At 51.2% G+C, this 15,758-nt stretch overlaps 7 protein-coding genes across 7 annotated transcripts; 4 read left to right on the top strand and 3 right to left on the bottom strand.

The window, feature by feature from the left end:
* Positions 1 to 61: 61 nt before the first annotated feature.
* On the bottom strand, positions 62 to 2,032 carry C8Q69DRAFT_458789 (UbiA prenyltransferase family-domain-containing protein). Its single transcript, XM_028630025.1, has one exon. It carries the CDS (start codon positions 1,901 to 1,903, stop codon positions 302 to 304), a length of 1,602 nt encoding a protein of 533 aa, XP_028488041.1. The 5' UTR covers positions 1,904 to 2,032; the 3' UTR covers positions 62 to 301.
* Positions 2,033 to 2,096: 64 nt separating this feature from the next.
* C8Q69DRAFT_458790 (putative monosaccharide-P-dolichol utilization protein) lies at positions 2,097 to 3,225 on the top strand. Its single transcript, XM_028630026.1, has 2 exons — positions 2,097 to 2,806; positions 2,887 to 3,225. The coding sequence occupies exons 1-2, from the start codon at positions 2,180 to 2,182 to the stop codon at positions 3,154 to 3,156; spliced, it is 897 nt and encodes a 298-aa protein (XP_028488042.1). The 5' UTR covers positions 2,097 to 2,179; the 3' UTR covers positions 3,157 to 3,225.
* A 480-nt stretch (positions 3,226 to 3,705) lies between these two features.
* C8Q69DRAFT_169451 (putative RNA polymerase II mediator complex component Med8) lies at positions 3,706 to 4,818 on the bottom strand. Its single transcript, XM_028625751.1, has 2 exons — positions 4,607 to 4,818; positions 3,706 to 4,468 (listed from the first exon to the last, which is right to left on the bottom strand). The coding sequence occupies exons 1-2, from the start codon at positions 4,729 to 4,731 to the stop codon at positions 3,853 to 3,855; spliced, it is 741 nt and encodes a 246-aa protein (XP_028488043.1). The 5' UTR covers positions 4,732 to 4,818; the 3' UTR covers positions 3,706 to 3,852.
* A 146-nt stretch (positions 4,819 to 4,964) lies between these two features.
* Positions 4,965 to 6,821, bottom strand: C8Q69DRAFT_169474 (aspartate/tyrosine/aromatic aminotransferase). Its single transcript, XM_028625752.1, has 3 exons — positions 6,487 to 6,821; positions 5,954 to 6,414; positions 4,965 to 5,892 (listed from the first exon to the last, which is right to left on the bottom strand). Exons 1-3 carry the CDS (start codon positions 6,517 to 6,519, stop codon positions 5,169 to 5,171), a joined length of 1,218 nt encoding a protein of 405 aa, XP_028488044.1. The 5' UTR covers positions 6,520 to 6,821; the 3' UTR covers positions 4,965 to 5,168.
* Positions 6,822 to 7,361: 540 nt separating this feature from the next.
* On the top strand, positions 7,362 to 10,812 carry C8Q69DRAFT_397469 (putative ABC transporter; the record flags this gene model as incomplete). The annotated part of the gene is made up of 4 exons (XM_028627779.1): positions 7,362 to 7,911; positions 7,974 to 9,049; positions 9,109 to 10,509; positions 10,576 to 10,812. 4 exons carry the CDS (start codon positions 7,362 to 7,364, stop codon positions 10,810 to 10,812), a joined length of 3,264 nt encoding a protein of 1,087 aa, XP_028488045.1.
* A 948-nt stretch (positions 10,813 to 11,760) lies between these two features.
* Positions 11,761 to 12,466, top strand: C8Q69DRAFT_442559 (ER-derived vesicles protein ERV14; the record flags this gene model as incomplete). Its single annotated transcript, XM_028628847.1, has 4 exons — positions 11,761 to 11,861; positions 12,012 to 12,167; positions 12,245 to 12,311; positions 12,374 to 12,466. The coding sequence occupies 4 exons, from the start codon at positions 11,761 to 11,763 to the stop codon at positions 12,464 to 12,466; spliced, it is 417 nt and encodes a 138-aa protein (XP_028488046.1).
* Positions 12,467 to 13,186: 720 nt separating this feature from the next.
* Positions 13,187 to 15,262, top strand: C8Q69DRAFT_458799 (putative mRNA splicing factor). Its single transcript, XM_028630027.1, has 2 exons — positions 13,187 to 13,366; positions 13,458 to 15,262. The coding sequence occupies exons 1-2, from the start codon at positions 13,250 to 13,252 to the stop codon at positions 15,075 to 15,077; spliced, it is 1,737 nt and encodes a 578-aa protein (XP_028488047.1). The 5' UTR covers positions 13,187 to 13,249; the 3' UTR covers positions 15,078 to 15,262.
* The last annotated feature ends 496 nt before the right edge of the window (positions 15,263 to 15,758 follow it).

Here is a 15,758-nt window from a genome sequence, read left to right on the forward strand (position 1 = left end):
GGATGTTTCTCCAGAGACTTTTAAATTTCCGTCGTGTAACAAAGACATTCGGTGGAACTTGCTGGAATTCAGTCTTCGGAGTTTAGTTATTGATACTAAGGGCAAAGCTGGACGGCCCGACCTATCTATATGTAGAACTGGATGGATGGAACCAAAATTTCATTCCCGTATTGTACAGTACATTTTGATCGAATAACAGACCCTCGATCAGGGGTAAAAAAAAATAAAAGTAAATGACTGGAGACGTCGTTCTATGGGATATATGATGAACCCGGAAAGACCTCGAATCTGGATATTCCTCTCACCCTGTAAGAGATCTGACAGTGGAAAGCCGCATTTTATTGCCATGACTGGCATCTGCAGGAACAATCATGTCTTCTTCATCGTCGTATAGGTCGTCATCCTCATCCTCATCCTCCTCCTCCTCGCCAAACACTCGCCGCCACACGCCATCCCAGAGCCCCTTCTTCGTCACGAGCGCACCGACCATAAGGATTGGCAGCTGCCAGACGCTGGCCCAGAACAGTCCACGTGCGGTGCCCTTGGCACCTTCATGCTTCATAAAGCGATAGGCTTCCCGGACCAGCCATCCGTTGGCCAGACTGCTACTGACCAAAAAGCCCTTGTCGACCACGCCAACCCACCACAGGCCGACCGAGATCGGGAACATGAGGATGGAATACCGGAGTGCGACACGTCCATTCCGTGCCGGATTCACCCAGGCCATCATCTTGTACCCCGCTGCCTTGTACTCTTCGCGGATGGTATGGGACAACGCGTTGAAGTGAGGGAACTGCCACGCGAACAGCAGGGCAGCGAGAAGCCATCCACCCGCACTGTTCTCGCCAAACAGCATGTCCCGCCAAGTATCATGGCCGGTTGTGGCAGTCTGACCCGCAGCAGCAACCCAGCCCATCAGCGGCGGAATTCCACCAACGATCGCACCCACCCAGGTATTAATGACGTGTATACGTTTGAGGGGAGTATAAATGAATCCATAGAGGACAATATTGGCCGCTGACAATGCAGCCACGGTCGGATTCGTGCCAACATAGAGAAGTGTCAGACCTGTAGCCGCAGTCCCGATCGCGAAGAGAAACGCCGCACGCTTGGAAAGCAATCCACGAACCAGGGGCCGGTTGCGAGTCCGTGACATGCGTGCATCATACTGAGGCTCGAAGTACATATTCCAGGTGTTGGCGCTGGAACAGGACAGAAACGTCCCCGTTGTGAGATAGAGGAAGGTGAGGGTGGATGTCGAAAAGGTGGGGAGCTGGGTCATGGAGGGATCGAGGGCGAGGAGGGTGGATATGGGGTAAAGGCCGTACGCAGAAGTCGTCGTCAGAAGAATGAGAAAGGAAAGGCGAGGTTTGGTGAGAGCGAAATACGCAGCCAGCTTCCGGCGGATTGAAGTTGTAGGGAGGGACGAGGAGATAGCGGACAGCTGCGCGGAAGCGTCCAGAGGGAGGGCATTTTCTGCGTCATTATTCCCGGCTTCTTCCTTTAATCGCTTCCTCCGTCTGTGTGGGAATTCCTGAGGAAGATCGGACGTAGTTGATCCTTTTACTGATCCTCCGGTCACTGTCTCGGTCGTCGATGAAGCCGATGTATTGATAGACGCTGCCTTTGCGCCAGCGGAGCCATTGGAAGTGGAGAGCGAGGCAAACAAATTCTTTTCCCCTAAAGCAACATTGGACGCATTATTCGAGGAAAAATACTCCTTCTTAAACACCCGCGGGGCCGTCTGTCCATCAGCCGTGCCGGACTGAAGGGCCGCCGAGAGAACGAAGCCGCGCGTGGAAAACCCCGGCTGCGGTCGTGCCAGCCGCGACAGACATCTCGAGCACACCAGGCGCGAGTCCAGCACCGATACGGGCCTCAGCAAAGAAGGCCGCAGGATCATGGCAGATCGAGGCCACCTGCAACCTGGGTCGACATGGGAGACTCTGGTGTAAAGAGAGAAAGTGAGCAAAAGCCTGGGATTGATTGATTGAACGGGATGACGGGCAGATTCTCCGCCGCGCCGCAGCAACCAGAGATGCAGCCGCTAAACCCGCCGGGGAAGAGTCCGTCCCCCGCGCTGATCTTCGATTCTGTATAGGTATATTTATGATTATTTACTAGTTAACTATCTGGTCACTTTTTGGATTACAACGCTCTACGCCACCAATCCTCCACCATGGACAAACTACAGACTGTCGTGATCGATCCCCTCAAGCCGTATCTCTCTCCCATCACCGCCAGTCTCCCCGCGCCCGTCCACGATGCCATCATCTCCCTGATCGGATCGCCATGCCACAGCGCGCTCGTCCTCGACCTCGACGTGACGGCCGACCCAGAATGCACGTCCCTCGCCATCTCCAAGGCCCTCGGGGTGGCAATCGTCTCTGCCAGTGCCATCGTCAAGGTCCCCCAGATCCTCAAGTTGATTGAGTCGGGCTCTTCCGCCGGTGTCTCATTCGTCTCCTACGCTCTCGAAACGGCCAGTCTGCTCATCACGCTGTCCTACAGCGTGCGCCAGAACTTCCCCTTCAGCACCTTTGGCGAAACGGCTTTGATCATGATCCAGGATGTCGTGGTGGGTGTGCTGGTTCTGATCTTTGGTGGAAAGTCCCCCGCCGCGGCTGCTTTCATCGCAGTCGTTGCGGCCAGTGTGTATGCGTTGCTCTTCAACCAGACGCTAGTCGATGCGCAGACCATGGCGTATCTCCAGGCCGGTGCTGGAGCTCTGGGTGTTGCCAGTAAGGTGCCGCAGATCTACACCATTTGGCGTGAGGGTGGTACCGGACAGTTGAGCGCATTTGCGGTAAGTACCCGAGAAAGAGACAGGTTCCTGTAGATGGTTTTGAAATATGAAGTGACTGATCTTGATATGTTTGTATCTAGGTCTTCAACTACCTCCTCGGTTCGCTCTCGCGCATCTTCACCACTCTCCAGGAAGTCGACGACAAGCTTATCCTCTACGGCTTCGTTGCCGGTTTCACTCTGAACCTGATCCTTGCAGGGCAGATGCTGTACTACTGGAAGAGCCCTGCTAAGCCCAAGGGAGCGGCGAAGAAGTCCGAGAAGACCGCAGAGAAGGTCCCTGTGGCGCAGAGCAGTGGTGTCTCCCCGAAGACGTCTGGCAAGACCCCTACCACTCGTCGGAGGGGCTAGATGTTCGTTTGGGGAGTTTCATTATTTTATCATTTATTTAATCTCAACTATTTTGCTTAGCAAGGGACTGTAAAGGCCCATAATGCTAATCCCTCGAGTTGTCCACTTCTCACTTTATGCCGCATCGTGTGGTCCTTCCCGTAGCTGCTCCTCTAGAGACATGACCAGACGGGTTTCTGGCGGGACGGTAAGACAGAGTAATCATCGCGTGGCCTGTCTCCCTGTATATGGTGTATATCAGGACAAATATCCGTCTAGCATTGCTCGTAATCATCTGCATCATGTAGAAAATGCTGCTTCCCCGACGAGCGAACAAGAGAATGCCTCGGTTTCCTATCCCTTGTGCTGGAACAATTCTCGCAAACAAGTCTTCAGATGCGAGCGAAGGAAGTTTGTTCAATAACACAAAAAGGCCTCAGAACCGCTACCGCACCAGTGTAACCAGTGAGAAGGGAGTCCGGGACCGGTGGACTGAGCCGCTTTTGCCATAGATGCAAAATATGAAGTGCATTTTCGTCCCTCTATATGAAGGACCTCCCCGCTGGTCTCCTTCATATAAAGACCGTCGTGGGTAAGGGCATCACTTCCTCAAGTTCAATCAGGGACTTGAATGGCAGTAAGCGAATGAACCTCGGGAGTTCAATGCGACAGAAAGCCACACAAAGTGCACATGCCCCCTTGTAGGAAATTCTTCCTTCATGTCTGCTGCCGTGACTTCGGAACCGCTCCTGTCATAATATATCGAAAGACCTCATCAATCGGCAACGTATTTGGCTCTGCCTTGAACTGCACATGGTTGCGCTCAGCAGCAACATCGAACTCCACACCCGCTCCCCCAGGCCTTTTATGAACTCCCACGATCTCCATCTCATCACCATCAGCTTCTTCCTCCCCTTCTTCCCCGGACTCCTCTTCTTCCTCCAATCGTCGTCGTAGACCAGTCACGACATTCTGAATACCCATCTCCTTCTCCTCTAAAGTGTAATTCCCACCCCATTCGCGTCTTCTCGCTTCTTGATTCGCCTCGATAGGCGCCCATTCCCACAGCTCCGCTAGCTCTTCCTCGCTCAACCCATCTTTGTCCTGGAGGGCTGAAGCACCAGCACTGCGTCCGCGAGAGACCCAGTCTTCGACGCGCGGGTCGAGTTTTGTGCGCAGTAATTGCTCGAGTGTACCTGACTGCGTGCGACCAGGGTAGTTAGGAGCAGGGTATGCGACGAGAGAGGAAAGGAGATCGTTGTGTTCGGACAGCTGCTCGGAGACGCTGACGAGGTTGTTCGAGATGATGCTAGCTTGGGACTGGAGTGATGCCCTGTTTCAGATCGATTAGATATTTTATACAATATAATGCGCAGATAACAGGCGTTTTTTTTCTTTCTTTTTTTATATGTGATTTTCATTTATTTGTGTTTTATTTAGGGCCTGAAGGGACGAGGAAAAAGGAACATACCATGACGGAAGAGGATCACTCTGGTTGAGACTCCCCACGAGCGATCCCAAAGAATGGGTCAGGTGTACGAGACGCTGGCGCGTCTGCTCTAGGACCTTTATCTGATCTGGGGTTAATGTCGCCATCCTCAATCGAGAGGTCTGGGAAAGTTTGTGGTTTGAGGGAGGTAAATTGCTGAGGAGGAGTGCAATGGTCCAGCGCAGACGTGGTTGGTATATCTGCTCGAGGCTTGGCTTTCCGACTCCGAAGCTCCCAGGCCCGCTCGGGCGCTTCTTCCCCACAGCTGCGAGTAAGGCATGTAGGATGCAGAGAGGGACCCGACGTGATCATGGTCCCTTACAGAATAGGTAAGTGTCTAAGGTAATGAGCTTCTTTTTATATTCTGAAAAGCCTCTAGACTAACGTTCCACATATCTCAAGCTCATATATAGATTCTTGACGCGTTAGAATCCAGGACAGGAAATATATAGAGTTGCTATGTGCTCCGTATGTCATGCACTATATACTTAGGCATATGATTCTAGACCCACGACAGTTCCACTAGCTGCACAATCGAAGAAGACTATTTTTTCTTCAGCACAGGAACATCCTCGTATCCATCTTCTAGAAAAGCTTTCAAAGCTTCTAGTCCCTGTTCCAACACCTGCGTTTCTGGCACGAAGCCAATCCGGACGTAGCCCTTGAAATCTTCTCCCTGGCCAAAACATGCGCTACCGGGCACGAACATGACTCCGGTACGCTCCAGCAGCATCTCGCAGAATGCGACATCATCCACTGGCTTTCCCATTTTATTGAAGCGGACAAAGGCGGTTGTGCCTGCCACAGGCTTAACCCAGTCGCACGCCCAGCGGTGAGATTCGACAAAGGCTTCTAGTAGGGCCAAGTTCTTTTTTGCTAGGCCAATGTTCCGCTGCAGGAGATTGCTCACGCAGTCTGGAGCCAGGGCGAAACGCGCAACTGCATCATCTATCTGGCTGACCGAGATGGTAGTATAGTCTCTTGTAGAAGCACAGGCTTCGATAATAGTCTTGCTGCGTGATGCGATCCATCCCACACGGATCCCCGCCAACGCATACGCTTTGGACAGAGAGCCGGTAGCCACAGTATTCTCGTACCCCAGGGACAGTATCGAGGGCGGGAATTCTTTATCGGCAGGGCTGATGGAATGAAAAAGAGGTCGGTAGACTTCATCAGAGAGTATGGTGATAGATTTAGACCCAGCGATCTCAACGATCTCCTCGAGAGTCGAACGGGGAATAACGGCGCCGGTTGGGTTTTGGGGGTTACTGAACACACATGGATCGTTAGAAGGTATTCGCCTGAGCGGGAGGTGAATTCAAGACTCACTTGAGGATGATCAATTTCGTGTTCGGTTTGATGAGCGCTTCCAGCTCCTTCACGTCTAATTTCCATCCGTCTGCTTCTTTCGATTTCCACAAACTCACCTCCGCTCCCAGAGACTCTGGCACGGCGTAGAGCTGTTGGTAGGTAGGATAATGACAGATGACATGGTCGCCTGGTCCGACCAGCGTATACAGAAGCAAAAAGTTTGCTTGAATTGCTCCTGCAGTGATGAGGATATGGTCTCGAGGTAGAGGAGATGGTGTTTTGACCGAGTAAAGGTTAGCCAGATTCTGGCGCAACTCGTCTGAACCACGGATCGGACCGTAGGTGAGTTTCTTTGTAGACAGCGCCAATGGATTGGTAGATTTATCGTCTGATATCTCCCTCAGGTCGTCTATCGAGATTGATGCGCTGCATGTCTCCGCGATGTTGTACTTCGCTGTCGTCTCGTACTTGTCCATCCACTATTGCAGCGGGGTCAGTGAGTGCGGGGAACATTGAAGCTTGTATTGCTCCTACAATACAGAAGGACATACTTGCTCAACGGCAAATGCTTCGAGTTTAACCATGGTCGCTCTTGTTGACACGGCAGCCTCGCGGGAGAAGTTCTTGCAGTACAGGAAGACGAATAGGTGTCATCTTTGGTTGCTGGGCCGGAGGGGGCGCTTTTGAACGAATACCGGATGCCCTGACGCCCTTGTCGGGACATCGCGAGGAACGCATCACGTGCCCGGCCCGCTCCCGTTAACCCCGCAGGCTCCCAGGCTCTCAGGCTTTCAGGCCCTCAGGCCCTCAGGCTCGCAGGCAAGACCGGGCGTTACCAGGGCAGACAGTTGGCACATCCGGACTTGGAACCGTCACCGCATATACTAGGTAGTTGTACCAAGCTAACTAACCTACGTAACCTGCGACCTCGATTCCTCAAACATGTCTAGCAGTCATTCAGTCATCTCATAGTCTCCCCTTTTGTCTCTTTGGTCCAGCGTTCCCCGGTTGCAGGAATCTGTGTCGAAGACCAGTAACCACTAATTAACTAGCACAGCCACGCGGCGAGCACTAATCATCTGCCATCCTACCTGCCTATCAGGTAACCTACGATCAGGCCGTCTGCGGTGCTACACCATCCAACCCTCCATCCGGTGCTGTCTTCTAGCTCTTGCAACCTCGAGACCATCGCCGCCGCTGCGTATTCACTTGATATTCATCGCCAGCAGGCCTGGCCGGTGCTGAAGCTCCTGATCTCTTGGCTGTACCTGCCTTGGTAGCTCCATGGTGTCCCGAGCTTCGCATTGTCCGACGTCTTTACGGCAGTGAAGCGACTCTTCCGCCTACAACGCTCTCGAGTGCTTGAGACCATCGCCAGCGGCGCGCTGCTATCCTTCTGCCTCCATTGTTCCGAAATTGAGGCAAAATGCGGCATCTGACATCTCTCTCATGGATATTGGCTGTCCTCTCCGCATCAGGCACGGCTGCGGCATCGCGCAATTACTCCAATCCCAATCTGCTTCCTCCCCTCCTCTCAGTATATGATGATCGACCACCAGAGTGTCCGCCCTGTTTCAACTGCCAGCTCGACGCTTTCCAATGTACTCAGTACGCATCATGCAATCAGTACACCGGCAAGTGTTCATGTCCTCCCGGCTTTGGAGGCGATGATTGTTCGGAACCGACCTGTGGTTCCCTTGCGGACGGGCTAAACAGAGCGCCACGACACGACAGATACTGCAACTGTAAGGATGGTTGGGGCGGCATCAATTGCAATGTGTGCCAGACGGACGATGCATGCAATGCGCTGATGCCAGATGGCGAAGGGGCTGTGTGTTACAAGCAAGGTCTGGTCGTGAACGAGAACTACCAGATGTGCGATGTCACAAACAGGAAGATCCTGGACCAACTAAAGGAACGGAAACCCCAAGTAACCTTCTCGTGTGAAACAGAGGAGCATACCTGTAACTTCCAGTGTACGTGTGGAGTTTGCATCCTTTAGTATACCTTATTATACATAGCTAACATTATCTCGCAGTTTGGGTCGACCAGAGGGAGTCATTCTATTGCGCTCTAGACACCTGCGACTTCAGTATCGAAGCTGACTATTACCGCAATGAAACCCACTACAAGTGCGAGAACATCCAGTGCAAGTGTATCCCCGGACGTATGCTGTGTGGCGAAGAGGGATCGATCGACATTGGCGAATTTTTGGAAGAGAGCATCCGAGGCCCGGCATCTTTCTCTACACTCTCCACTGTTGATGGTAGTGACAAGGACGGAAGTAAATTCCAGGAACCGGCGATGAATGATCTCATCAAGAGCGTCTTTGGAGACGAGTCCATTACGCTGAATTGCCAGTCCGGCGAATGTCTCTACAAGACTGATGTTCCTGGATACGAGCGTCCGGTTAAGAAGATTAACACACCCCTCATTGCCGGTGTCATCGCTGGATGTGCTCTTTTCGTCGTGGCTGTCATCCTCGGAGTATGGTATCTGTCCCGACGCGCGGCGTACCAGAAATACGGTGCTATTCGACTTTCAGAGGAGTCGGATGATGAAGATGCTAGACTTCTCGCCGATCATAAACCCGCGGCCCTTCACTTTGAGAACGTGTCCTACTTTCTAAATGGAAAGGAGATCCTCTCCGAGATTCAGGGTGCAGCTCAACCGGGACAGATTACAGCCATCATGGGCGCATCCGGAGCCGGAAAGACAACGTTCCTCGACATCTTAGCCAGAAAGAATAAGCGGGGTGTTGTCCGTGGTGACTTTTATGTCAACGGAGAGAAAATAAGCGACAATGACTTCAAGAATCTCATCGGTTTTGTGGACCAGGAAGACACGATGCTTCCGACTCTGACCGTGCATGAGACTATCTTGACCAGCGCCCTCCTACGGCTACCCAAGGACATGAGCAGATACACTAAAGAACAGAAAGTGATCGAAGTTGAGAAACAGCTTGGGATCTACCACATTAGGGATCAGCTGATTGGGTCTGAGGAGGGCAAAGGCCGCGGCGTTTCCGGGGGCGAGAAGCGCAGAGTTGGCATCGCCTGTGAACTTGTTACGAGCCCCAGTATTCTTTTCCTGGACGAGCCTACTAGTGGACTTGTAAGTTCGCTCTCACGTTTTTTTTTGACTACCGCAAGCACATGCTAATCGCGACACAGGACGCATACAACGCTTTTAATGTGGTGGAGTCTCTGGTGACATTGGCGAAGACTTATAATCGTACCGTGATATTTACTATTCACCAGCCACGCTCCAACATTGTAGCTCTATTTGATCGCCTTATTCTGCTTGCCAAAGGGAAGACTGTCTATTCAGGCCCATTCTCTAGCTGCCAGCAATACTTCGATAATGTCGGATACTCCTGCCCTCCTGGATTCAACATTGCGGACTACCTTGTCGATCTCACGATGCACGCCAGTATTCCGAGATCGCCTATCGACGAAGAACCTCTCGGCTTGTTTACCCACTCGGACCACTTAAAAACTGCGTCAAGCAGCCTGCGGGCTGTCAAGTCTATTGCCAGTGCGTCAAACGCCAGCTTTGATGACACCCTGAGGAATCCGCAAGACTTAGGTCGGCCTAAGAATAAACGACGGCAATCATTGAAACAGAAGCAGGACAGGCAGCTTTACAGCAGGAAGAAGGATACGGAAGCTCCCCCCACTCCGAAGACCGATGAGGAGGATGCAACCCTGGATTCTGGGCCAGAGAACACCCAACAATGGCTTCGTCTTTCTCGTCAGAACCGGCCTCAGCAGTCAGAAGATCCGGACCAGCTTCTACCAGCTGCTCCAGGTTCTAGTACAGATCTCGACATCCTTGTTGCAAGCTATGCCAACTCTGATGTTGCTCGTTCCGTCCATGATGAGATCGCAACTGCTGTTCAAGGTGCGACTACGGCTAATGGATCGGCGGATCTGCATCGGACGCCTTCGCACCAGATGAGAGGTTATAAGAGGATTGGTCTCCTGCAGCAATTTGTGATCCTCTCTCAGCGCACGTGGCGCAATCTATACCGGAATCCCATGCTCATGTTGACGCACTATGCGATTTCTATTCTTCTTGCAGTACTGTGCGGATACCTCTTCTACGGCCTGACGGATGATATCAAGGGTTTCCAGAACCGCTTGGGCCTGTTCTTCTTTATCCTGGCCCTCTTTGGATTCAGTACTCTGACCAGTCTCACTGTGTTCTCCTCCGAGCGTCTGTTGTTTGTGCGTGAGCGCGCCAATGGCTACTATCACCCGGTGACCTACTTCGCCGCCAAGGTCCTTTTCGATATAGTGCCTCTGAGACTCATCCCGCCTATCATCATGGGTATCATCGTATATCCAATGACCGGGCTGATTCCCGCATGGCCTGAGTTCCTGAAATTCATCCTGATTCTTGTCCTTTTCAATCTGGCAGCAGCCGGCATCTGTCTTTTCATCGGTATAGTCTTCCGGGATGGAGGCGTTGCCAATCTGATAGGGAGCTTGGTCATGCTTTTCAGCTTGTTGTTTGCTGGCCTGCTTCTGAACCATGACGCCATCCCCAAGGCCGCTCTCTGGTTGCAAACGGTAAGTTTTCTGCAACCCGGGACTACGATTCCGATTTTGATAATGTTTGGATGCTGATATGTGTAGCTGTCTATTTTCCACTATGGATTCGAAGCTCTTATAGTCAACGAAGTGACATACCTGACATTGATCGATCATAAGTACGGTCTCGATATCGAAGTTCCCGGTGCATCGATTCTGAGTGCCTTTGGTTTTGACACTTTGGCTCTCTGGAATGATGTGATTGGGCTGGCTATCATTTCGGGCGCCTTTATCGTAATCGCGTATACAGCGATGCACGTTCTTCTTGTAGAAAGGAGGTGATCAGCGCGGCTTACGAGTCACTATGATATTTCGACGTGCTCTGAAATTTGGAACAGAGTACCAACTTTCCACTCTGTTATCTGGCGTTTGTGGTCGATGATTATGAGGACCCGTCGACGCGCTGTGTTTATGAGCAAACTTGTCGTTACCGTCCCTCGTTTTCAACGTGGGAATAGCATCATGTCTATATATGTGAAGTACTCCCTTTATTTGTGACCTTAGGACTTGATTGAAAGTGTATCAGCTACGACCACGATGGCTTGCATTTCAATGTAGACTTCAAGCAGGATGGTTTTCGGATGGCTCAGTAGTGATGACAGGTATACTGTAGAACGCAAGAGAAGTAGTTCGACGTTAAATGACCAAAGACGGAAGCGGAGGATAGCTTGCCCGACTCATATGTAATAATAATAATAAAGCCAGTTGAGGAGACTATGGCTTTCGACAAGACGAGTAGTTAACTAACCAAGAAACATATGTAATCCTTATCTCTGTAGGTTCTCGACTGCCATCTCCGCTTCCGGAGTGAGCCTCCGCGGTTGTCCCCCACTAGCAGAAAGCTAAGACGCCCGGGCCAGCACAGACCTGAAGTTCACCGTCGCTGTCAACTTGGACAAGCATCACGTCCACAACTGTCCAGCTCACCTCGATCCAGTCCACGCCCTCCTACCTCGCCTTAATCTCTCCATCTCCAGTCGGCACCCGGCTGCTATACTCTGTTTCTTAATCACAGTATCGCCTTGTCCTCTAGTCCGTACGTTCTGCTGCTCAATAGCCGCTGTCGCCAGTCTCGTGAAAACCAGTTGAGCGCACGTCACACCTCCGTTTGTTCTTGAGCAACGGTCTCGCAGCGTGGTCGCACTTCCCGAGTGCATACAATTAATTACATACATACGGTTTCTTGCATCTGACTCTCCAACTTCGAGAAAAAGAGGTCTCTCCACAATCATGTCGGGAGAAGCGTGGCTTTACCTTCTGGCGGTGCTCATCAACGCCGTCAACCTATTTCTGCAGGTTTTCTTCACCATCATGTACAGCGATTTGGAATGGTTAGTACGCGATTGCGGTGCTTCTGGGGGTCATTGATGACACGCGCCCATCGCGATTTGCCATGGTGTGCGCTCGTGGAAATGAACCTCCATTATCACCATGCCCAAATCCGTGAAAATGGAACTTACGAGCTGACTCGACTGATATAGCGACTACATCAACCCCATTGACCTCTGCAACCGCCTGAACGCTTACATCGTCCCCGAGGCCGCGGTTCACGCTTTCCTGACACTACTCTTCGTTATCAACGGTTACTGGCTGGCTATCATTCTGAACCTGCCACTGTTGGCTTTCAACGCAAAGAAGTATGGTTTCGCTGTCGGAAACTGCATATGGGTTTATCTATCGGAGATGGTCAAGCTAACCGATGCCTTCTACACAGGATCTACGACAACCAGCATCTGTTGGATGCGACGGAGATCTTCCGAAAGCTGAATGTGCACAAGAAGGTAAGCTAGTACTAATAGGTGGCGGATTCTCTTGGGTTCTCTGATACTAACACTCGCTCCAGGAATCCTTCATCAAGCTGGGCTTCCACCTCTTGATGTTCTTCTTCTACCTATACAGCATGATCGTCGCTCTGATCCGGGACGAGTCGGAGTAAATGCCTCATTGAACAACGGATGAGATGCATACTGGTTGTACTGGCTGAGATTCTCTGTCTCCCGGTTCTTCGATCGAGTGAAAGGCAGAAGGTGGTTTCAACATGGACTCTGGGGTTTTACACAGCCCAGAGGCTAGGGTGTTAGCTGGACTCTCCCGCTGATACCGGTGATATTAGCACACTGGAGACAGTGAGAGAATCGCGTGTGGAGGGGGAGATGGTATGATCAACATACAGGGGGTGTGTACGAGTGAAGGATGAAATCCGAGGAAGGACAGGGTTTGCGGACATTGCTTGGTGTTTGACTGTGTCTCACTGGCGCTGGGACTAATGATATATGTCAGTGCAAGATGGATCTGGAAGACTGCAGCCATGCGTTCACGAATGTAAAGTTCTGTTTACTTATTATTTGTATATACCACCCAATCGGTTTGGTAACGAAGTTCTCTACGATACCCTCTTGCTCCGCTGTACTTCAAATTGCAATGTTGTATTTGTAGCTATAAAGCTATGTATTGAGCCTTACAGAAATGGTCATCCTGCTCTTCTCCCACGTGGCGATCGACTCTTCTGAGCTCTCTCACCATCTTGGATTGGATTAACGTCATGGCGGTGGAGCGCGTGCTATTTGCGCTTGGGCGACTTGGTGGCAACCGTAAATTACATTCTGGGATCTGCTTTGCTTGGCGGCGAAGCTTTCGATCGGAGATCAACAGCGCTCCCTCTCGTCCTCGTCGCACTTTGCAATAACGGCGAGCTGCGTCGCATATTCATTCGCAGATCATGGCTTCTTTACTGGGAGCCGATTATGACTCGTCCAGTGACGATGAAGTCAAGAAGTCCGTTCCGGCGGTAACAGCAGCGACCAAAGTTGTCGCGGCGCCAGATGTCAACGTAGAGGTTTGGTCCCCAGCTCCTAGAACGAGTCCCCTGCGAGATCATTTGGGAGCCGGCACGGTGTATATGTGATGATATCTAACAGACTCTGCAGGATCAAGCGCACATGCAGATGATGCTCGCTAATACGTCATCACAAGCCCTGACTTATAACGCGACATACGATGATCTATCTCGGCCGTCTCAGGGGCCTGCGAACCCTTTTCGACCAGCTGGGTCGGGTAACGGCCTCAAGCGCAAGAATGTACCGACTGGGCATGCCGAAGAAACTGCGATCAGTGAGGCGACTTTCCGTGAGCAGCACCGGACATTTCAGAGTTTGGGCTACACGCGCGACCCGACGAGGCCAGGCCAGTTTGTTGGAAGCCTTGAGAGTGCCGCGCAACATGGCGGGAAAGACGTGGTGCAGATGAAGCCCTCGAAAGAGGTCTCTGCAGCCTTGCGAGCTAAGAGGCAGAAGAGGGGTGATCCGAGCATCGTCGAAGGAGAGGGCGCCTATCTGGGTCCGTGGGCCAAGTACGTCGACGACGACCAGGTCTATGAAGAAGAAGCTGCAGAGGCTGGCCAGGAGCTAGCTAGTGACGAGGAATACGTCGAGGAATTACTTGCTCCGACAGATGCTGCTCCTATTCCCAAAGAAGCAACGGATTATCATGATGACTCGTCGCAGACGGAGACAACAGAGTTCCACGGTTCTGAACAGTTCGATTATCTGGGAAGGACGTATATGCATGTCCCGCAGGATCTGGATGTCGATCTGAAGAAAGAGCCCGGGAGTGTCAAAAACTACGTACCGAAGAAGCTTATCCATACCTACAAGTCTCATACAAAGGCTATCACATCCCTGCGCTTCTTCCCCAATTCGGGTCACCTATTGCTGTCTTCGGCTGCAGATGGAAAGGCGAAGCTATGGGATGTTTATCACTCACGGGAGCTGCTGCGAACATTCTCTGGTCATTCTAAGGCGATCACGGATACGAATTTCCACCCGACAGGCACAACGTTCCTTACCGCTTCGTACGATAGACAGATCAAGCTCTGGGATACGGAATACGGCAAGTGCTTGGGACGCTTCTCGACAGGAAAGACACCCCATGTTATCCGATTCAACCCCGATCCTGAACACTCGCACGAGTTTCTTGCCGGTATGTCGGATAAGAAGATTGTTCAATTCGATACACGATCGGGCGAGCTCGTCCAGGAATACGATCATCACCTTGCCGCCATCAACACGATCACATTCGTTGACCAGAATCGGCGCTTCATATCCACCTCTGATGACAAATCCTTGCGTGCTTGGGAGTACAATATCCCTGTCCCAATCAAGTTCATCGCCGAGCCTTATATGTACGCTCTAGTGCGTGCAGCACCACACCCCAACGGAAAATATGTCGCCTTCCAATCTGGAGATAACCAGATTGTCGTCTACGCATCGACCGACAAGTTCCGCCAGAACCGCAAGAAGAGTTTCCGCGGACATAACAATGCCGGATATGCGATCGATGTGTCGATCTCGCCAGATGGCCAGTTTGTCACCTCTGGAGATAGCGGTGGCTACGTGTGTTTCTGGGACTGGAAGACGGGCAAGATGTATCACAAGATCCAAGCCGGAGGAAAAGAAGGCCAGGCTGTCACCTGTGTTGACTGGCATCCACAGGAGACGAGTAAGGTCGCTACGGGTGGTCTGGAAGGAGTCATCAAATACTGGGATTGATTTTTATTTTGGGGGGTTCATAATAAGAACCAGAAATCCTGTTGTTTATTGCATCGTCACGAATCCGGGTGATGAACGTTTGCTTTTCTTCAATCTGTCACTGGCGTGTATGCCTGCATTCCCCTGTAAAGTTAGATAAATAGGCTGAAGGTGATATCACCAAGAATATCAGATACTGGTTGGGATATAATAGTGTCTTGATCTTGCTCAATCCAGTTTGTTGGATATTGCTAGTTTGTCCTGCGTGTTCGACATTATTAGAGACGATGTGTAGAGATCTCGATGATCATGTTGGAATTGCATGCCTTTCAAAGCCCCTTTGTTCAGTTGACTGTAGAACTGATAGGAGAGAATGTAGAGTCTGGTTCATGTAAGGAATCCAAAGTTGGCGAAACAGAATAAAACAGCAGAGACACTGTCCAATTACAATAAAGCCAATATTCCTTAATTAGTTTCTCTTCGACCCTTCTAACTATGAAAGCTTCTGCCATTTCTGACAAATCAGTTGGCTTTTGTTGAGCTGCATTTGCTATTATTTAACTAACTAGTTAAATATCTAGCATATTATTTTTAACCGCAGCGAACACCAGGTGGCCTGAGCTCCCCGTCGACCTTCCCCGGACGCCCATGAAACTTTCCGCCCAGTGAAACTCCGAGCCTCGAATCTAAGAATTATCAGAT

The sequence above is a fragment of the Paecilomyces variotii genome (assembly GCF_004022145.1).
Source record: "Paecilomyces variotii strain CBS 101075 chromosome Unknown C8Q69scaffold_2, whole genome shotgun sequence".
NCBI lineage: Eukaryota > Fungi > Ascomycota > Eurotiomycetes > Eurotiales > Thermoascaceae > Paecilomyces > Paecilomyces variotii.